At 41.9% G+C, this 22587-nt stretch overlaps 1 protein-coding gene and 1 long non-coding RNA gene across 2 annotated transcripts in view; one reads left to right on the top strand and one right to left on the bottom strand.

Moving 5' to 3' along the window:
* Positions 1 to 3656: 3656 nt before the first annotated feature.
* On the bottom strand, positions 3657 to 13495 carry LOC109957826 (uncharacterized). The gene is made up of 3 exons (XR_002274599.1): positions 13409 to 13495; positions 4588 to 4682; positions 3657 to 4132 (listed from the first exon to the last, which is right to left on the bottom strand). It is a non-coding gene; the product is annotated as an uncharacterized LOC109957826 (long non-coding RNA).
* The window catches only part of ldb1b (LIM-domain binding 1b), a 14573-nt gene continuing 5443 nt past the window's right edge, over positions 13458 to 22587 (top strand). The window contains exons 1-8 of the mRNA XM_020596002.1: positions 13458 to 13583; positions 16356 to 16458; positions 17587 to 17631; positions 19119 to 19194; positions 19261 to 19363; positions 19519 to 19691; positions 21199 to 21321; positions 21421 to 21504. Of these exons, the coding sequence (XP_020451658.1) occupies positions 13553 to 13583; positions 16356 to 16458; positions 17587 to 17631; positions 19119 to 19194; positions 19261 to 19363; positions 19519 to 19691; positions 21199 to 21321; positions 21421 to 21504 (738 nt within the window). The 5' untranslated portion in view covers positions 13458 to 13552. The remainder of the gene's footprint in view (positions 13584 to 16355; positions 16459 to 17586; positions 17632 to 19118; positions 19195 to 19260; positions 19364 to 19518; positions 19692 to 21198; positions 21322 to 21420; positions 21505 to 22587) is intronic.

Raw genomic sequence — 22587 nt, 5'->3', positions numbered from 1 at the left:
TCTTCATCTTCTTGTTTTGTACTGTCTGTCTTTTATACTTCCCTCCATGGCTTCCTTTGTCTGCTATTTATCAGTGTTATGTGGGCTTCAATTGTCTGTTAACTGGCAAACTGTTAATGTGCATGCGTGTGCTTGTATGTAAATAATTATGCTAAGGTGTAAGACAGTGTGCTTTGTGCACATATCGTTTGAAAGTACGAACTTGTCAAAACTGTCCCTAGGAAACTGTTAGTGTGGGCAGATATACGTGTGAATCACAGTTTTCATTTGTAAAATGTGTGTGTGTGTGTAGAAGCTCATCATGTTTTTGCTGTCCTTTTTCTGCCACATTGCCATGGCGACAGTGCCCTCCCCGGGGTAATGGGGGATGAGTGCGCCAGAGCTATTTATTCCCCGTTTCTCCCTCCCTCTATCCCTCTCTTCCTTCCTCCATCCATCGCCCTCTCTTTCCTTCTGTCTCTCTCTTCATCTCTCTCACTCCCTCCATCTCTGCCCTCTTCCTCCTGCAACCTCTCCATCTCTCTCCTCTAGTCATCACCCTCCTTCCTCCGCTCTTTCTTCCCATCTCTGATTGGCTTAACACTCTCCTCCTCAAAATGAGATACAGCCTAATGAGACAGAGGGTGAGGAAGAGAGGAAAGGAGACAAAGAGCAAGTGTCTTAAAAAAAGGATAGCGGAGATATGTGGGGGAGGCGATCTATGCAGACTTGTGTTGCTCTTTGCATGTAAAGACACAAGCTGATTTAACAAAACTTTGCAATGACATTTTTGACAGAAATGGTGCAGGCTGCTTATATATATTCATATATATATTTCTGTATCAGGCAGGTCCTTATGTGTATACTATCACATATATGTATTTAGTCTCCTATGGTGTTAGTGTGTGAATATTTTGGTGGAAGCTCTGGGCTCAGCTGAGGTCATGACCCTTTATAATGGTTATTTAAAGCTGTGGTTCCCCTTTCTTGACTTGTGTCCTATTAAAAAGTATTATAAATATGACAATTCTAAATAAACATTAACAAATGAGTGATTGACCATTCTTGTTTAAGTTGTTATATTTTATAGCTGAAGGGGTTAACCTATCACAAGATCAGAAAACTAAACCTAATGTTGTGTAACAGAATACTTTGACATTGTAGGAAATACACAAATTTCTTGCTGAGAATTAGAAGACAAGGTTGATAACAGTTATGTGTGTAGGCTACAGATAAAGCTAGCACTAGCAGACGGTTAGCTTAACTTAGCGGGGGAACCAGCTAGTAACAAAATGCACCTGCCAGCATCTCTAAAACTCACTAATTAGCAAATTATATATTGTATGTTTTTCATCTGCATAAAATAAATAGCTCAGTGCCACAACATTTATTGGCCATGTTCAAAAACATCCTAGGGCATCTTGAGCTCAGATAAATGGGTGCTTCTGGTAGCTTCATATGCAGACATAATGGTAGTATCAGTTTTCTTATCAGACTCACAGAAAGAAAGTGAATAATCACAGGCTATTCCTAAAAAATGGCAAACTATTCCTTCAGCTATCTGGCTTCTGAGGTTTATCTTTAAATCCATCTGGGGGTGCTGAGCCACAGGTTGGCAAACTACTAGTTTAAAGCATAAAACTCTGTATTCTATATTGTTCTCATTGTCACCAAATACCATGAAAAGACAAAAATTTATAATTTGTTCTTTTTGTCTCTCAATACTTTTCAACTTGTGCTGTACTTAGCCCCAAAGTCCAGTGGCACCCAACTTCAGAAATGGGTCTCTAATTTATCCTTTATTTTTTTAAAAAGATCATCACCACTGGGGCGACAGTAGTGCGGTGGGTAGAGCAGTCATCTCCCAGCCGGAAGATTGAAGGTTTGAATCTCGGTGCCTGCAGTCCACATGTCAAAGTGTCCTTGGGCAAGACACTGAACCCCCCCAAGTTGCCCGTGATGGCTGCACGGAGCGGCCCAGGGTCCTCAGCTACAAACAAAAATTTGTTGTACGTATGACAATAAAATAAAGCTTCTTTTTCTAAATTACCCAAAACATGGGCACTTGGCAGATGTTCCTCAAACAGAAGTAAACTGTGCCTTTGTTGGGGACTATTTTCAGCTGTTGATGAATTGACATTTGGTGCTATAGTGAATATTTATGGCAGCAAGACAGTGAATGACAATGCCCACGGTCAAAGTAATGAAGCCACTCAGTGCAACAGTGTGGATCACTGATGCATTTTAAACAGCAAAAGAGCTCTGCAGGTCCGAGAAACAACTGGATGCACAAAATACTTGTTAGCAGGATCAATTCATTATTGGTTTTTGTGGAAATTGTTGGCAATAAGAAAAATACAAAACAAACAGAACATCTTAACCTTAAGGTGTCCTCTTCTATATAACCTGGGTCTAACTCGCTTTCTCTCTCTCTCACATGCAAACTTGTGCATCTTTCAGGGACAGACAAATGACATAGTGATAGAAGAAAGATCAGAGCGAGATGGAGACAGTGGGAGGGAAAGGTAGAATGGAAGAAAGAGTAATAAAGAAAGACAGAGACAGCAAGGGAGGGTAGGGGGAGAGGAGGGGGAAGGCAGGAGAGATAAATGGCCGAGTAGACAGGAAGATGAGTGAAGTGAGAGAGCAACACTGTGTGACTTACTGCAGACAGAAAGACTAACGGAGCAAGAGAGTGAATGAGCGAGAGAAGGAGAGTGAGACGCGGCACGTCAGTCGCCCCCTCCTCTCTCCTCCTCCTTTTTCCTCCCCCCTGCCCTCCCCTGTCATGTAGCAGACCATTGCTGGATGGTAACAAGCCACTGGCACGGCTGCAGCACACACACACACACACACACATACAGCCAGATTTCCTGGAGATCATTTAAACCTTCATGTGTGCACTTCTGTGTGTGCAAGTGTGTGTGTCATTGTAGCAGCAGCAGTGAAAAACAGCCTCTACATATTTAAAGGGGGAAAAAAGGACCCATATCACATGGTTGTTATTCCCTCAAATCTGCCTCTCAGGTCACTTTGACAGTCCACTCTCTCTCTCCCTTCCTTGCTCACTCACTCTAGTACACACACACGCACACACACGCTATCTCTCCCTCTCGAGCACTCAGTCTCCGTTTCCCTCCCTTTCTCTTGCTCTCTTTCTCCCTCTCTCCTCCCACCTGAGCTGTAATTTGCAGGGCTGATGAGGGTGAGGGCAGAGCAGAGGCAGGAACAGAATTCTCCTCACTCTATAACACACACACTCTTATGCACACACTCACACATACATAGACACTGTGCGATTCACAGTGTACAGCTACAACTGAGAGAATCCCATCCTTTGTGTGTGCTCTTTTTTTAAACCTCTTGCTCTCTATTTTCCTCCCTAATCGTCACTCTCTCACCCCCTCCCTCTCTATCTCCCAGTCTCTCTCTCTCTCTCTGCTCCCTGGTGGTGTTTGTGTGTGTGAACTGTGGGGATAACAGACGCTCATGTGAGCAGCCTCAGTGGCGGCAGCAGTGACTGGTGAGAAAGAGGAGAGAGGAGAGGAGAGGACGAGAGCAGGGATAACAGAGCCACCACCACCGTCATTCTGATCGGAGTCACACCAGACATGTGAGAAGATGTCCGTGGGCGGCTGCGCGTGTCCCGGTAAGTAGCTGCCGTGGTGACAGTTGCTGTTGACGACAGCTCCTCTGCTGCTGCTGTTTTCAGCCACTGACTTTTTCTGGTCACTGTAGATGTTGTTGTTTTGATATTTTGGTTGGTAAGTGCTGCTACTGCTGTGGTGTGACTGGGGCAGAGAGAGGGACTAGGAGAGAGGTGCCCTGGGGCCCTCTGGTTCTGTTTGCAAAGGCTCATGGGAGGTCACCCTCTGTGATGGTTGAGAGCAAAGAAAATACCAGAAATGATGGATCAACATGTAGTCTGTCTTCAGTCTGACAACAAAAGGATTTTTACTGTTTGCTGCTTAGTTTGGAAAGAAAAAGATCTTTGGTGATGGTGCAGACATCTGGGCTTGAAGTTGTTGCTATGGCACCACTAATGTTACTTGTCCCTTATCTTCCTCCAGTTTGTTATTGTTCTCGTTGCTCCGCTGCCGCTGCCGCTACCGCTTGTTTCTGACATGCGGCCCAGGTTGAGTTCTTTTAAGGTCTTCTCCACAGGGGAAATCCAGTTCAAAACCACAAAGATAGTAGAAAAGAAAAAGAAGGATCAAAGTGTGACATTTAAAGGGCAGGGATCATTGGCTCGGATCAAAGGCTTGCAATGATTGATTCTGCACTTCTTCGCACACAGGAGTTATTAATGGATGTTCGATGTTTCACAGCTCACACGGGAGAATATTACTAAAGAACGTGACAGTGATGACACAGATTTATTTGTCTTATTTAGGTGTTAAAGGAGTTTTTGTTACTTAGAAAAAATTCTGCATCAGTAGTACATGAATGTTAGGGTCCCAGAAAGATGTAATCTCACTGTTCTTCTTTAAGCATGACACAGATTTATAATGGGCTTGTTATGGAGTTTTACATACAGAGGTACTTTCCTCTTGAGTTCATAGAAGGAGCTCAGTGAGAGTCAAAAGGGCAGAGATATACAGTACTGACCTTGCCTAGGCTACTTCTCCTTGTAAGCCCTGTTGCTGTTTTTAGGAGGAGGAAGAGGCATCAGACAGGCAGCCTGGTTTCATTTCAATCCAAACCTGAAAGCAAATCAACAACATGATGACAAACCAACTTTACAGTCTGAGTTTCGCTTGTCACCATTTTTAATAAAATTGGTTAAAGTTGAGTAACAGCTGTGGAGCTTCTGGGAGCTGATCCATAGAGAGCGACCCAGAGGGAGTAATATCCCACATATTAGACTACCGTATTGAGAGGTGTGTGACTTGTTCACCATCTGTGAAAGCTGAGGAACTCCCCGCAGTCCACAGCCAGTTGTGTTTGAGTGTTGAGTGCCTGGCAGCAAGCAGAATAACAGATAATTCTTCTCATTTTACTGACTTTAATCAGACAGCAGAGGAAAGAAAAAGAGGACTAAAGGCCTAGAAATAAACCCGCCGCTGCTGAGCCTCAGGCAATATATTAGATTTTCCAGCGATTTATGTTGCACTCTGGATAGGATGTGTAAGACATGAGTTAAAACCTTATAGTTGAAAATCTATTCACAATCATGACAGATGTGCTCAGAATCTACAACCACAGAATATTCAGCAACAGAAGAGCAGCGTCCTGTATCACCCTGACATAGCCCCATCTTCTGTCTACTGCCTACCAGGCCACAGTGGCCAGCGTGGTCAGCCCTCAAATAGCCAGGAAGTGGACAGAGAAATTTAGCCAACCACGCATCCAGGATCAGATTTCCCTGGTGCCAGTCTCGACCTTACTCATTACAAAGATGGAAACACTAACTGGTCCCATGTTTTGCGGTTTGGAAACTCTTTAGTTGGCAGATTTTTTTAAAGGCGGAAAGTTTAGGAGGAGCAAATTATCAGACTATCTTGACCTTGTAGACAGACGAATCAGTGATGAAGAGATAGAGAGTCAGGAGAATCTGGAAATGTGGGAAAAAAGAAAACTATATCGGCACTGTGATAAAACCAGACAGATTCAGTATCAGCAAGGACAATGTCTAGACACACCAGTTGACGTGTGTGTGTGTGTTATAGTTCTGTGAACACATACAATTTGTCTGGAGCACACAATGGCACAGGGAAACGTGGTGTGTTAAGTGTGCCTGTATGCACACAAGAGTTGCGTGTCCGTTTTCAATCTCTGTGCAGCGCCCTGTGCTATGGAAGCGAATGCTGCCACCTCAGCCGTTAAACAAGCCTGCACAGCAGAGGTGGGAGCATTTGTTTAAAACCGGGCCTTAACTATCTTGCGGTCAGATTGAATACTTAATCAGTGTGGTCATGGAAATTTCCGAAAAGACGTATGACCACACTCCTGTGCACTCCACTTCTGCTTTCATATTGTTCTCTCTCGCTTTCTCGGTTTTATGGATTTTCTCCTCATTTGTTTTCAGGTTACAGAAAAGAGAGAATAGAGCTGCCTTTCCCATCTTATTTTGTGCCATGAAAATTCAGCCACTGGCTTTAGTGTGAACATCCTAACCCTTTAAAAAGCCAACACAAGCAAAGTTTAACTGGGATATGAGGAATTAAATCACTGACTTTTTTTAATGCAACCTTGGAGTCATCAACCAATGTATGATGCAAACACACAACGTGAAGCAACTAAAATCACATATTGCCTCAGAACTTCCATTCACTCATATCAACTTCTAATGACCCCAAAGCCTGACCTTACAGTGATGCTGGTTAATTTGCTCACTTACTGCCAACTTTTCAGCCTCTTTGCACATTTAAATGAGCCAGAGAGGGTTGAGAGATGCTGCTCTAACAGACTATATGATACAAGATAAAATCTGAAACTTAAGTCTTTCTGTAGTCGTTCGTTTGTCTTTCTCTCGTTCTCTCTTGTTTACATTCCAGAGCCGTGTTCAACACAGAAGGATCCTCCCCCTTCTTGTGTGGGCTCAGGGTTTGCACTCTAGTGTGTGGACCTACACACACACACAGCATGTGCCCCAACATGTGGATGACATAAACAGTGGGGATGTGCTCCAAGATGCGATACTGTCACTAAAAGAAGTTACTATTCAGTATGCTGTCTGAAGCAGATGTTTGTGTTTTGTGGTCAAACAGATTGCAGCATTGACCTACTCAGACCTCACATTACACCCCCCTCCGCTGCCCCCAGTGTTATCTCGCCCCCCTGCTCCCTCACCTCTATCCTATCTCCCCCTGCATATTGTATCACTCTGCACTGTGTGTACATTTCCTTCTCTTCCCTTTCCCCTCCCCTCAGCCCTTCTTTCTCTTTGACTCCCCCTGATTGCTAGCTTATGTTGCCTGGCTGGCTTTTTTTTGGGGGGGGGTTAAGGAGAGAGGGAGGAGAGAAGGGGGAAGGGTCTGTACCATCTCATGCAGAGAGTCACATGGTGTCCCTGATTGGAGGAAAATGAGTAAAGACTGCAGCCCTGGCTGAAATGGCAACAAACAAGAATGCACAAAGGCTGAGCTGTTTGGAACCCGGTTGCACAACAAGAGAGACAGAAGAGGAGGAGGAGGGTGTGATGGAGGAGAAGCGAGAGGGAGTGAGCAGATACCGAGGAAAGATGTGGATTAAGAGAGGAAAAGGAGGAGGGAGGGTGACAAGGAAGAGAAAACAGGAGAGACAAGAGGTGACGGAGGGGGAAAAGACAGAGAACAGAGGAACTGAGAACACAGAGGAAGAGATGAGCACTGTAAGTGGGAGGGAGGGTGAGACAGAGAGTGAGAGAGATCAGACTGTGTGTCTATGTTTTCTGCAAGGCTGAGCAGTGACGTGATTGGCTGGGGGTTGGGGGGGGGACCTGACTCTGAGATTAGAGACAGACAAAATGGCTCCCAGAGAACAGAGAACGCAGCATCAGGGCACTGTCATCTCCCCTCACACAGCTGTCAGCTGACACCAGCCGCTGCCACGCGCACACTCACTCATCTGACACACACATATCCTTAAAGGCTAAGCCACCTGCAAAGTGCCAGCATTAAAAGAAAAAAGAAAAAACTAATGATGATGGTTAATGATGCTGATCATTACGTTTCTATAACATGTGCATGTATGTTTTTGCTAAACTCTTTATGAAATACACACACACACACACACACATACTATATGTTAATGACAGACTGGCTTACTGCAGAGCCTTTTTATAATTTAATCCCTTCACCCATTGGCCTGTTATAACATGTGACGCACTGGCTGCTGAAGTTCCCTTGTTGCAGTGTGTCTGTGTTTGCCTGCCAGAGAAAATCCTGAGTAGGGAATTCACCCAGCGAGTGAGAGCATAGTGTAGGGCAGCATGAAAACAAAGACAGTGGCTCAGCGCAGCCACTAGAGGGGGCTGCTATCACAGGACAGCCTCTGACTTTAGTTCAGGTCCAGCGTTCCTCCCACCTGTGATGATGCATGGTGATGTCTTGACTGTAAATCAAATGGAAAATGATGGCTTCTCCTCACACTTTCTGCAGAATAATAAAAGTACCATTTGTAATGCACACTCACATAACAGCTCTGATTATTGTTCTTTTATGTAAAGTAGTTGTGGTTTTACTTTCTCTTGCAAAGGAGCTGCATCGATAACAATTTTCTGTCTGACAATTAAGTAGTGTTGGAAGAAATATGTAGATCCTGGAGTCAAAGGAGCAGTATGGCAATGCCGAAATACTCCATTACAAATGAAACGTCTTCACATGTGGCAGGAAACAAATGGAGTTAAAAGAATAAAAGTACTAATAGTTTTTTTATAACTAGGATTAGGTGATGTGAACTTATTATGATATACAGTAGCCATATATAGTTTAAAAACCTTAATAGTGACATTGTATTGTGTATGGTAATAGTACATTTTCTGAGAAAATAAATTGAGAAAACATTTATGGATAAAATAACCCCATGGGAAGGTATGTGTTTGACAAATACAGAGAATTACATACCTGAAAAATCAATGTACTTCATCACATTAGTGCAAAAATCTTATAAAAAAAAAAAAGATCTTGCACCAAAGCAGCCATATCTATGAGTATTTAGGCACAACTTTAAATTCTAACGTTCAATTTGATAAGAAATGCTAAATGAAATCAAACAAACCAGGCAAAAGTGTTACCGTAGTTAGAGGCTGTCGTCACCTGCAGACATTCAGTTACAGATTCTCCTATATTATAAAAGCCAGGCATTGGTTTGCCGTTATCTTACTCAATACAAAATGTTTCATAACAACATTACAACAACATTTTAAAACAAGCTTATTGTGCTTAAACATTACTACAGCATATTGCATTGTATATGGTGGGTTTGGGAGATATAACTTGGATGGAAGTATAAAAATCTGTATTATTAACTGTTGGGTTAACTGAAAATGTGTAATGATATCATGTACTGTGTTTAACTTGTTAGCACTGTAAACGCCAGATGACAGTTGTAAAATCAAGCAAAATTCATGTCTGATATTAAAAATCTTGATGAATGTTGCACACGTGGCATGACTGTGGAGATAATAACATTCAGTTTAACTGTTTTTATTATCCACAACCTCATAGCTGCTTTCATGTGGGCTAACAAATAGACTGACCACACTGTTATTTATATTGGATAAATCTGTATATATCAAATACAGGAAACATCCCAAGGTTAAAGTAAATGTCGCTAGCTATGGCTTTCTCATCTGTTTGCTTTACCTGGGCTGACTGTTTGGTTTGAAGTATATATTTCTGTGGAGTAAAACAAAGATGTTTTATTTTAACACAGATGTCAACAAGTCAGATCTGATCTAGTCTAATTATATATATATGTAGATCCTGCAGCTTGGCTCTGCAGGGCAGCTTTGCAATATTTCCCCAACCTATCATCAACAAATGTGGTTAGGGAAGCTCTATTTTTTATTACTTTATATAATGTTAGAATGGTCATTTTGTAACGGCACTACACTTTAGTCATATTTAAATCGATATATGTTTTATATGTTCTGAATCAGTGAAGTAACTGTAGCTGTCAGACAGATATAGTGGAATACAAGGCAAAAATGAAAATACTTGAGTAAGGTAAAGCACTCCTGCAGTTATGTGTCAGTGATTCAGGCTCACAGACACTGGCCAGTTCTCTGTTAGTGCTCATTCCACCAGAAAGTGGCAGCTTATCTTCCGGATCTTTCATCAGAGCTGAATCAGACAGCTGGACCTCTGTCTGCCCATCAGATCTAATAACAGAGTCAAGAAGACTTAGCTGCCAAATATATCAGAGTTGCCAGACAGTGACACTGAAAAGAGCCACAGGAGATGTAGCTACAGTAGCTTCCATATAAAGGACTGGGCCTAGCTGTCCTATTGATGTGTTTACAGTATGTCTGACTTCTATATTATGAAGTGGTAAAAGCTATGAAACAGTAGCACTGGGATTCTCTTGGGGGAGGAAATGTAGTGAATGCGATCTATAAAACAGGAGTGGTTTAGTTTTTCTGTTTGGGAAGAAAGATGGAGAAAAAAAAAACAAATCAACTGATGTCACTCTCATCAGACGTCAGGTCTCATTTATGAGCTGGGATCAGTTTAGTCTGGGCTTTTTCTGCACTCGTACCAACACGGGTCTGTCTTCAGATCAGTGTTGCAGGGAGGGCGGCTGGGTCGGTTGTTATCAGAACTCTGGCAGATGTATGTGCCACTCAGTTTCCTGTTGACTAGCCGGTGGAAGTGGCATGCCCCACACATTTGCACATGTGCATGAGAGCACACACACTGTGACATAGCCCCCCCTCCCCCAATGCCCCCGAGCCTGACAATCTGGAAATGGGAGATATCAGAGAAAAGGAGAGGCGTGAAAACAGAGAGCCAGTTTGAGAGTTGGATCGGTGTTTCGCTGTGAAACTGCATTTGTAGGTGACAAAATGGCGACATCAGATCAGCTAGAAACTGAAGGAGGTAAGAGTCCTGACGTTTTTTGCTTTTACTCTCTCTTTTTGCTGACTCAGCAACAAAGTCCCTAAGGCCTAACAAAACAAAACAGCTGAAAAATGTCTGATTGTATTGTGTGTGTACGTGTGTGTGTCTTGAATTGCTGATTTCAAGAGAAATGCTGTACTTCGGCCCTTCTCTATTTTATTTGACTTTGACAGAGGTGAATTAACAAGTTGCACTTGTAGGTTTAAGTGTAAGCTTAGTGAAAACATCACACTGTGCACTTTAGGGAGTTTATTCAGCCACTGCACACTCCAGCTTTAATCACTTATTATATATACATGGATTTATAGCTTCAGGTGTGAATGTGTGACTGAGTGGGGAGATGAGGCAAGCTGCTGAAGTGAAGGTAACGGTGTATGTGTGTGTGTGTGTGTGTGTGTGTGTGTGTGTGTGTGTGTGTGTGTGTGTGTGTGTGTGTGTGTGTGTGTGTGTGTGTGTGTGTGTGTGTGTGTGTGAGGTGCCTGGTATTACACACACTGTGGGGACCAAAGCCTGTTTACATATTCACATTATGAGGACTTGGCCTTCTTTGTGGGACCAGATGCTGGTCCTCACAGTGTAAATTACTGAATTTTACCATGACATGTTGTAAGGTTAGGCGAAGGGTTACAGCTAGGCAAGTAGCGGTTATGGTTAGGGTAAATCTCCAGGAAATAACCAAAGTCTGTGTAAAGTCCCTATGAGGAATGAAAACAAGTGTTTGTGTATGTGTGTGTGTGAGAAAGTCGCTGGTTAGGGTGCTGGTTGAAGATAAGGCCCAATCTATGCCTGAGAGCGAAAGAGATGGTGTGTGTAAGCTCTTCAAGCCTTATCCTGAGACACCTCCCACCCCCACTTCCTCTTCATCACCCTGCTACACACATACACGCACACATGCACTGAGGATTAACCCCGCCATGTACCATTTCAATGGGTGAGCTTTGGAGACACACACACATACACAGGATTAACCCTTGTGTGTCCATTTCTATGGATGATTCTTAGTCTCTCTGCGGTTGTGGCAGCATTGACTGCTCATGTTGCCATGGCTACAGGGGCCAGCGAGAGTAAGATAGGCAAATCCACATAAGTCACCCTCAACAGACACTCTAAGCTACTACTGACTACACCTCCCCCTGGTACTAGACATGCAAAGATGCTGCCAAAAGACTGACAGGAGCCCCGTGAGCTCTGAAGTGCTCATGTCACAGACTTACCATGGTCCAACCATTGTACATACACTCAGATCAAGCATCTTTGTTGCTGGTCGGGTGAGACACAGGCCTTAGAGCAGCTTATCCTCTCTACATGTCTGGTTCTGGGTGAGACTGCACATCAACACACTGTTACTATCAGAGAATGCAAAGAGGTCCGCAATTGAGCCGTTTGCAGATGTAAGAGAACTTTAACTTGTGTGTGAAGACTGCATATTCTCAAAGAAAAGGTGTGCAGATATTCAGAACAAGATATCTTCTCTTATAAAGCAGCAGAAACGTACAGTAGACATAGCTGGAAAGTAAATATACAGTGAATGATCATAACACCTGGCTTCACTGTCTCAGACTGTCTAAATAGCTAAACAATGAAATGGTTTGATTACAAGGCCCACAGTTAAATAGTGTAGAGGAATATGTTGTGGACATAGGCACAATATAATCAGAACAATAAATTATTCCACTGATGGTTTTAACTTTTAAAATAACTGAAATGTTTACTTTAATACATGGGATTATTATTATTTTAATTATTTTCTTTGTATGTTTTTTCTACAATTGTGAATATTGCAGTTTTTCTTTTTAATATGATGTTTTCTTTTCTTTAAAATTGCTGAACTGATTCAGTGTAAGCAATTCTAAATTCTACTTGTGCAATTTTGAAAAAAGATATGTTTCAAAATCTATCATGCTTGTAACATCCAAATTCCCTGTGGAACTGATGCTTGAAATGAATGAATTTACAGCTCCACATTTATAATATACCTTTAAAAAAGTTGTCCCAAGTCATGATTCTCCATAATAATAACTAAGAATACATTTCTAATAATAAATGTGTTCCGATGTAGAGCAGCCTGTTAACTGTTTCCACAGAGCAGCTCAAAAGAGCAGCTTAATTTATGAGTAAAATCATTTATGAAACACTATTTTCACTCTCTGTGTACACTGACAGTGTATGAATCAGTGTTTGAAAGGAAAGGTTTCAACCTTGATATAAGATCAACTGTCTAAAACACTAGAAATCACAGCCATTTTTTCCCTTTAAGGTGAATACTCTTTATGAGACTACCCAATATTTTGACATACACTTGCATACAAACATGAAAAACTCCTCATCTATGTGTCCTTTTTATATTCCAACTTTGGCTGTTTGGGTGAGCCCTTGATGTATCAGATTATAATTTGAGGTGATTTAAGCAGACTTAGAGGACTGTGGTATTTTCCACCAAAATATAGTGCTTCCTGTGTGTATATATAAATTAGAGAGAGAGAGAGAGAAACTCCCAGTGGTAATGGATTTTACTGGCCTACTTTGGAGACAGTTCAGTTTACAAAGTCAAAGACACAATTACTTGTAAACAATCCCAGTCTTTACATGCACATTCATTTATGGGATCTTAATCCACTTTTGACTGATCAGGCTGCTGCATATCAGCTTTGCATCCAACACACTGCAGGGACCACACCAGGATCTTGGCTTTGACTGCCACAGTTCAGTTGTTTGCAGCAAGCTGATGTGCACTCATTAGGCAGACATGAAAACCACTTTGCAGTCAGCATGATCTTTGCTTCCACACACTTTCACTCGGCTGCATTAGACCAATTCTCATCTGTGTCAGTTACAAGGTAGGGATGGGATGCAGGGAGGAGGAAGGAAGAAAAAAAAATGCTTACCAGACGACCTTTATGTGCAGTTGTGCATTAGTGGGGGGAGGAGGAGGAGAAGAAGAAGGGGAGAGAGCGGCTGGCGGTGCTGGGCAGAGGAGCAAATGTGTTGCAGAGGGAGAGCAGGAGGAGGAGGGCCTACAGCTATTGTTCATGTCCTCCTGTGAACAAAGGGCTCATCGGGGTCCGTATGTAAACCCACAGCAGGCTTCAGCCCACTGACAAGGCCTCATGCGGGACAAAACATAACCGAACGAATCCCGCAATTTAGGCCTTATTCTGTTTCATTCTCGCGGTTTTAGGAGATTTTTATTGATCCTGTTCAGAGGGACGTATTGTATTGTTACGTTGCGTCCAGCCAACCGCCGTCTAGAGGGCCTATCCGTTTTTACGCACGGAGCGTACACACGGTCTATCATCACGGATCTGTAAACAGCAATTTTCTGATTGGACTTCTGTGCAGGTAAAGGGTGGCTTTTCCCAAACTGTCACTTTTACCGTAATTCCTAGATGATGTAGCGATTAAATTGGTTTACGAGCTGCCGTGGGTGTGATTTTCCGTCTTATTCCGGTGCTTTCTCGTTTAAAAAGGGATTTAACGCTAAGGCGTTAGCAAGACGGCTAACAGCAGCTAGCTAACCGATTACCTACTGTTTTCTGGCTTGCCCTGTAGGCCGACAAGGCACCGTTATGTACATTCAGCGATTTAGTGGTTGAAGATGGTGAGGTTATTGACTGTGTTTAGTTTTGTTTGGGTGACTGTTTTGCTTGTTAAAATTAGTTGTGGTTGGTATTATGTAGGTTGGCTAATTTCACTCGCATCCCGAAACTGTGTTTTAGCCTAAGCTAGCTCAAGGCTAGTGTTAGCATTATGCGCTGGCAGCCTTTCTAGTTGTCTTTGAAAGCAGACAACTCCACGCCAAATGTGCATTGACTGTTAAAGTTATGACCTACGCAGATGTTGACAAAATAAATTTTGAGTTCGGCCGAGTTAAACAAAACGTCAGGTCCATGTTTGTTTTGTCTAAACTTTGCTAAAGCGGGTTAATGGCTATATTCCGTATGGACACTTGTATGGTCGCAGTCTGGAGTAGCAGGAGTCCAAAACCACGACAGGTTATTGTTTGACAAGACCTGGTACTGCTGAATGGATTTTCGTGTCGGGAGTTCCTGTTAAATCCTGTGTTTTTCTGCATCCCTGTCATTCGACATTTGAAATAGCACTTCCTCGTGAGGATTGGCTAGCATTCTTTCAAGCCAAGAGGATATGGACATGTATAATGAGTGTGTCCATAAGCTCTTTATATATAGTGTACTGTGTTTGTCTGGAAGAGAGAGGATCATGATATGATTCCCAGTAGAGGAAGTGGAGTCCAGCTGATGTGATTGTGACTGCCTGTCATTAACCGCTAACAGAAGAGGAGAGGAGCTAATGGAGGAGCTCTCAACAACTAATGGACACATAAGCATTGATTATTTATTCATTTATCAACCCCATTTGTTTTCCTCTGGTGGTGCATCCAGTGTTGCTGCTGGCTCACATAGTAAACAACTTGTTTTTACACAAAGTGAACACAGGGGGGGTGACATGGTGGGGCAGTAGTTAGTATTGTTACCTCAGCTGGTGAGGGTCTGGGTTTGAGTCCTGGCTGACCCGGTGCCTTTCTGTACAGAGTTTGCATGTTTTCCCCATGCGTGCATGGGTTCTCTCAGGGTGCTCCAGTTTCCTCCCTCAGACATGCAGCTTAGGTTGACTGGTGACTCTAAATTGCCTGTAGGAGTGAGTGTGGGTGTGTGTTGTCTCTTAGTGTCAGCCTTGTGATAGACTGACAACCTGTCCAGGGTGTACCCCCCCGTGAACCTCTTCGGGATAAGCAGATGGATGAACATGGGGGTTTCAAGCGGATAGAGGTTTTATGGCTTTTTTTTTTTTATTTAAAAGATGTAAATCTTGTTTTTAAGATCTATGCTCCTCTACATGGAAGTCTCTTCTTGTTTATTTATTTACCTCTGGTCCCTTAAGAGCAACGGTATGTTATCCGGCCACTGTTATACATGCAGTAGAAACCAGTAGGGATGTAACAGCTGTTACTGAAGAGGAGATTAGCTTTAAATGGATACCAACATAGATGGGTGACTTGGGAACATCAACTTTATGTATGGTTGCACCCTAAATGGTCAGTCATTGTGTCTGCAACAACACAAACATGCAGATATCAGCAAAGTGTAATTGTTTAGATGTGTACCTTAAATTTCACACCACAACAATGATCTCAAGTGACAATTTTGCCATGTTAAAAGTATATAGTTTAAGGTTTTGTTTCTTCTGTTTGTCTAGATGTACATTTATCTTTCACACAAACAGACATTGGCAGAGATATGTTTAATATGCAGGGATAAGAAACAGCAATACTAGTGAGGCGGGGCTTCACCATGGTGACGACAGGGGTTGTGACCTCGAGGCTGCCCCGCCTCAATGCCCTTTATAGGAGGGCTGGGCAATTAAAGTGGAGTGGGGGCTGGGGGGGTGTGTGTGTGTGGGTGGGTGGGTGAGAGAGAGAGATTTATCAGTTTTTTTTGTCTTTTCTGTGTGTGTGAGTGGAGTCAGTATTTAGTATCTGTTGGTATTTGATAGTTATAGAGGGCAGTGGTTTCTGTAAGAGTGTAGCAGTAGTGCATTGTTTACCTGTGACTCCCTCCTTGTGTTGTGTGTTCATGCAACAAGATTGGTGTGTTTTTGTCTCATAGTTTAGGTATTTATCTACTGTTGGGCTAACATTACATTATAACATTTGTGGATTGATGCAACACTAATGCAAGTTGGACTGTAACCTCAGTCAAGAATCGTTTTGTCGGCTGTTGTCTGAAAGACTTAATAAAACCCCTTTTAAGTAACCTCTGAATCAAGGACCAAAAGCTTACATTTATGTCCTAATATTTTCTTCTTCTTTACCAGGCTGTTCCTCAAAGTCATTCAAGCTGTACTCCCCAAAGGAGCCCCCCAACGGTAGCACTTTCCCCCCTTTCCACCCTGGCACCATGCTGGACAGAGATGTGGGGTATGTTTTATGTCCAAGTCTTCTATGTATTTTGGAGTCTGCTCAGAATGCAGTCTTTAAACATTCTCTACATGTGCTTGTATTATTGAATACACATTCTATAGCTTGGAAAGGACAGCTTGAATATCATGACTTGTTTTTCCGAAACAAGATTTTCAACTGGAAAACGCCCACTGATGTTCGACTCAGCTTGGCAGCTGATAGGCTGACCAATCAAAAAGGAAGTGGTTTGGGGGAGAGAGTCATTGAGCAGCTATGTATTTTGGATTTGAATTTCACACAGCCTGCCTGGTTGTATTTGCTCAGGAGGTCCACAGCGCCCTGAGTAAATACTTAAAATGTTTAGATGTGCCTTATTTTTCTGATGCCACATAGCCTGTTTCTCATATCAGGTTTACCAAGAAATTGGTTTCAGTGGATAGTTTGAATAAAATTAGATTTTTTTTTTTCTAGAAACGCAAAATATTATACCAGTTAGAAACCTGAGGTAAAATCCAGGTACATCCAAGGTAGTACTGGTTTAGTTATCATGCCCCACTGCAATGATAAAATGTCACTTCACAGAATCGCTGGTAAACATAAAACATTCTAGGAAGCTATAGCATAAACTATGCAACACATGCTGGAACAATACTTGTTTAGAACAGCACAGTCATTTTGAGTGTAGTACGGTCACCTGTCAGTCTTCTGACACCTGTTGAAAGGCTGGTCCCATTGTCTGTGTAGATTAGTGTAATGTTGGTCTGCTAACATCAACACAGCCTGTTACTCAGGCAAACACCTGTTGAATTACAATGACTGAAATGATAATTGTTGCCTGGCTGTGTGAGGCTAATGTTTAATGCTAACTCTGAATCGATTTCAGTTGTGTGTCTTGCTGAGGTTAGAGGTTGTACCAGCATAGAATTGTGCGCCGTATTTCACAGCTAATCTTTTTGCACTGAATGAGTCGGCTACAGTTTGTGTATGTGCATTTGAGAAGTGCTGTTATTTACTGTGTCCTTGTATCATCCAATTTGTGCCATGCTTGGCTCTTGTCCCAGGTTGTTAAGACAGACTAGCTACTGGATGAGGGCATATTAGCACTGCAGCTGAATGTAATAACCTCTCTGTCTCTTGTTTCTCCAGTCCCACCCCAATGTATCCTCCCACATACCTGGAGCCAGGAATAGGGTAAGACTGCTTTATTTTCCATTATCACCAGCTGTTATGTAAATGGAACTAATCACACAAGTATAGATAAGGGCATGGGAAGTTGTGTTGTGAACATTTCTGTTATCAAGATGTTTTGTTTTTTTTTACTTGCTGTCATTACTTTGGGTTAGGTGGCAAAAATAATTTGCTAATGTTGAGAAACTGGTGAATAATTTTCAATAAATGTGTCTGTTCTGCATTTGGGTCAATCCTCTACACAATCAACGTGTTCGGCTACAGCTGTTGGATTACATATCTGACGTGTAGGGCCAAAACAGGGAAACAAAACAGTCCACGCACATCCAAAAATCTTTTGCAGGTGCTGCACCAACAGCAGCTGATGGTAAAAAACGGACAAAAGATGTGCACAATCTTAAAAAAAAAAAGATTTTAACAAGGAAAACAATTGAGCAACTTCAAGGAGAGAGAGGTAGCTGCATGCAATGACAGAATTATGGCAATGAGAGCTAATAATGCCAAGGAGCAAATTAGCAGTATATACAAATGAGACAGAGACAGAAGTATAAAGACATTCACACAATATAGATAAAGGCATTATAGAGTACAAAACAAAAAAGTACTGAAATGAGAGCCAAGAGCCATCCAAACACTGCAAAAAGATCTATATATGTAGGCAACTCAACTTCTGTAATTTAGAAATAGTTCAGACTTGTAAAGCTGGACAAGGAGAATAGCAATATCCATTGTAAAATCTGCAGGTCAGCTGTGCGGATGAAAGACAGAAAACAGAAGAAACCTTTCCCACCATGTGAAAAGGTAATGTTACCATCCAGGTAGCCCCAGAGTCTGTGCTCCCAATCTGCAGCACTATAAGCCAAAAAAGGCCTTGTGCGGTGACTCCAGCAGCAGTTGCTCTTGTTGACCTTTTCAGTCATTAACCAGTATGATGAGTGCTCAAAAAGAAGCAGAGACATGGTGACCGTGGTCTCATATTTTATGGTGAAGGACATGACACCGGTGAGATTACTGGCTCAGCTTAATAGAGAGTGCAGGGGAGAAGTGCAAGAGCAGCTTTACGTACTTTCATCTCTACTGACATGCAGTGTAGTCCCACAGCAGAGCCTTTCATCAGCCTAACAAGCATAAATCTGATACCATGTTGGTTGTGCAGAGTATCAAATTATTGATTCTAAAGTAAATGTTGTTTGAACTATAACAAACCTTGTGTTTTATGTAGAATCCAATCCTAAAATGATTAAACTCGTTGCAGTTCAAGTTTCCTTCTCTTTTTTAATATTAAATTAAATTGTACACACTGTAGTACAATGTGAAATCCTTGAGGTCTAATTAACATGTTGAATGTGCTGATAATTATTTATATATTGATAATTATCTATTGATCAATATGGGGGGGAAATGTTTTCTGTCACCCAGCCCTAATATTACCACTTGCTAAATGTGCTGCCTGGGTTTTCTTCTCCTCTTGTCTTTCTGTGGTCGTCCAGGAGACACACACCTTATGGCAACCAGACAGACTACAGAATATTTGAACTCAACAAACGGCTACAGAACTGGACAGAGGTTCATAAACACACACAGGTCATACTGTATGCACTTCTCCTCCTCTCCTCTCCTTTTCTACTGTAGGAGTGTGATAACCTATGGTGGGATGCATTTACTACAGAGTTCTTTGAAGATGATGCCATGTTGACCATTACTTTCTGTCTGGAGGATGGGCCCAAACGTTACAGTAAGAAACAAAGTCACATGTTGTCTCTGGAAAATCCCAGCTTAATCCCTTATCTTGGTTTTGTGCAATACCCCCCAGGGATATATTGTACTGCCCTACAGCCAACACTGTACCTTACTGTTCTCACACTCGTCGTTTTTCTCCCTCCTCACCAGCGATTGGCCGGACGTTGATTCCACGGTACTTCCGGAGTATATTTGAGGGCGGTGCCACTGAACTCTACTATGTGCTGAAACATCCCAAGGAGTCCTTTCACAATAACTTTGTCTCCCTCGACTGTGATCAGTGCACCATGGTCACCCAAAATGGAAAGCCCATGTTCACACAGGTCTGTGTTTGTGTATGCACAGGGAGTGACTATGTAACAGGCCCACTTTACAGGATAATGCATTCTAATATGACAACGCTACAAATTACAGCCTTTCTTGACACAGTAGAATGCAATATGCATTACTGATGTAATAATATGGACTATAAAACCTCCCTGTATTACTCGGATGGCATCAAATAAACATCCATTGCAAACTGCAGATGGATAGAACGCAGTCTATAGTGAAGAAATGTACAGCGGGTTCTCAGACATTTAGAGGCTGCAACATGGTTTGTTTTTCTGTTAGAGGTTTTAGCCCTGGGACATACAGTATTCATATTCTCACAAGAACAAAGCAGCAAAACAAAATCTTTAATCTAAATTTATTTAGACAAAAGAAAAAACAGCATTACATCCATATAAACACATCTCCCAAACAAAAACAGACAAAAAAGCATGCCACTAATTTATCTTCTTGTTCCCATTGTAATAACATCCCAGAGTATTAAACTGGAAAAAACTTTTTTCCCCATCTATAACAAAAGTGCACCATCTACCAACTTCCAACTACAGTAAATTTTTCCTACCTCTTATATTAACTTTTAGTGTCATTTTCTTTACAATAACCCCTTCCAAAGTGAAATACCATTTAAGCCAGGAACTAAACAGATTAGTATTTAAAGATTCCACCTCTTCTGCCTTAAAATATACAATTTCACCAACAATATATTAATTTTAGTAATAAAACAGCATTTCTCAGTAATATCACCCAATATGATTGAGAAAAAATCTCTTACAGGGCTTTAAAGGATAAATAGAGATCATAAATGTCTTTAGCTTTTGTCCTTTCAACTATTTTACCTTTTCGGTATCAGGTTGACACACTAGCAACTTCATCAAACCACTTAATTTTTGTTTTCCTTTCTGTCTTCAAAGCAGGGATCAGTAGATTATATAAATGAGGAGAGAGGATAACACTATATGTTTCGACATATCTTGTATGTTGTCCATTATTATTTACAGTATTGTTTACAAACAAAACTACACACATTTTCTCAAAATGAAATTTCCAATTGATTTCATCATTGGAATTAAACCATATAATTTGCTGTAAAATTTCATCCCTACCTTTTTAGATTTTGATTTGAAAACATAACCAACTTTATAACACTAAAATCTTTACACATTTTTGAAAATGTATTCAGATTCACTATTAGCTAACTGAAAAGGTAGAAAAAGGTCTAATTTTATTTAAAACAATGTTAATATTCTCCATTTTTCTCAGTCTTTAGTTTGAAATAAAATGAGTGCAAAAGAGATCATAAAGTCAAAGTTTAATTTAAATGATTCTTTTTTTTCCCCTAACATGAAAAACCTCTACTGTTGTTGTATCCCAGTACGATAATCACAAGTGAGTTCCAACATTTGCCCTTAATGTGTGCAGAGCTGCAGCTTGTCCTGTTCTCTGCATAGCTTTCAGTGCTCACCTGCTGTATGCTGACCTCAGTCATCTGAACCTCTGCAGGTGTGTGTAGAGGGGCGCTTGTACCTGGAGTTCATGTTTGATGACATGATGAGGATAAAGACGTGGCACTTCAGCATCAGGCAACATCGTGAACTCATCCCCCGCAGCATACTGGCCATGCATGTGAGTGAATCCACGTGGACACGCATGATGCATGGTGTGTGCACATGTGCGTGTGTGTGTGCAAATTTTCTTTAAATCTGTCTTCTATTGATGTCCCAGGCCCAGGACCCACAGATGCTGGACCAGCTGTCTAAAAACATAACAAGATGTGGCCTGTCGAACTCCACCCTTAACTACCTCCGAGTAAGTCAAGCACGCATACATCTTTATTTTCTTCACTGTCTTGATCATGGTCGAGCCTTAAGTAAGTTAAAATGTTTAGGTATTATAGAGTACTGTAGTAGTGAGTCCTAAAACCCAGAACTGAGTTAGCATTTCTGTGCTTCCAATTCCCTTGCCCTGAAGTTAATGGATCTTTTGAATGGGTTTTTGGTTAGATGTCTGAAGTAAGGTCTGTGGTTACAAGGCCTATACATGTTCACATTTGGTTCTATGAAGTACATCAGTAAATACCCCACTCATGACTTTTAATGCTTTTACGTGTCTTAAAAAGACGGTGGCTAATCCCCAGGAATACACGATTTACGCCCGATAACAGCCTGACACGACGGGCATCAGAAGCAACAAATGATGTCAGACACAACAATAAATTGTTTTATCTTGTGTAGTGCATCATAGTAAATGACACAGAGTCTAGCATGTCAGTTGTTTTTATTGTCTATGACATGTTGAGCCAGCACTGCCCTATAAGAGCACAGATGGCTCTTCTCTTCACAGCATTTTTGGCATATTATACTGAACCATATTAATTAAATATCAGTGATACAGCTATGATAGTCGAACCTCAGATTCAGGAGGAACAGTGTGGTTTTTGCCCCAGCCGTGGAACACTGGACCAGCTCTATACCCTCACTAGGGTGTTGGAGGGTTCCTGGGAGTTTGCCCAACCAGTCTACATGTGTTTTGTGGATCTGGAAAAGGCACTTGACTGTGTCCCTCATGGCATCCTGTGGGAGGTACTTCAGGATTACGGGGTGTGGGGTCATTGTTACAGGCTGTTCGTTCCCTTTATGACCAGAGTAGGAGCTTGGTTCGCATTGCCGGCAGTAAGTCAGACCTGTTTCGAGTGTATGTTGGACTACACCAAGGCTGCCCTTTGTCACCGATTCTGTTCATTATTTTTATGGACAGAATTTCTAGGCGCAGCCAGGTAACGGAGGGTGTCTGTTTTGGTGGCCGCAGAATCTCATCTCTGCTCTTTGCAGATGGAGGGTTTTGCAGCCGAGTGTGAAGCGGCAGGGATGGGAATTAGCACCTCCCAAACTG

The sequence above is a fragment of the Monopterus albus genome, unplaced genomic scaffold, assembly GCF_001952655.1.
Source record: "Monopterus albus unplaced genomic scaffold, M_albus_1.0 scaffold29.1, whole genome shotgun sequence".
In the NCBI taxonomy this organism is placed as follows: domain Eukaryota; kingdom Metazoa; phylum Chordata; class Actinopteri; order Synbranchiformes; family Synbranchidae; genus Monopterus; species Monopterus albus.
This window is presented reverse-complemented; position numbering and strand designations above follow the sequence as displayed.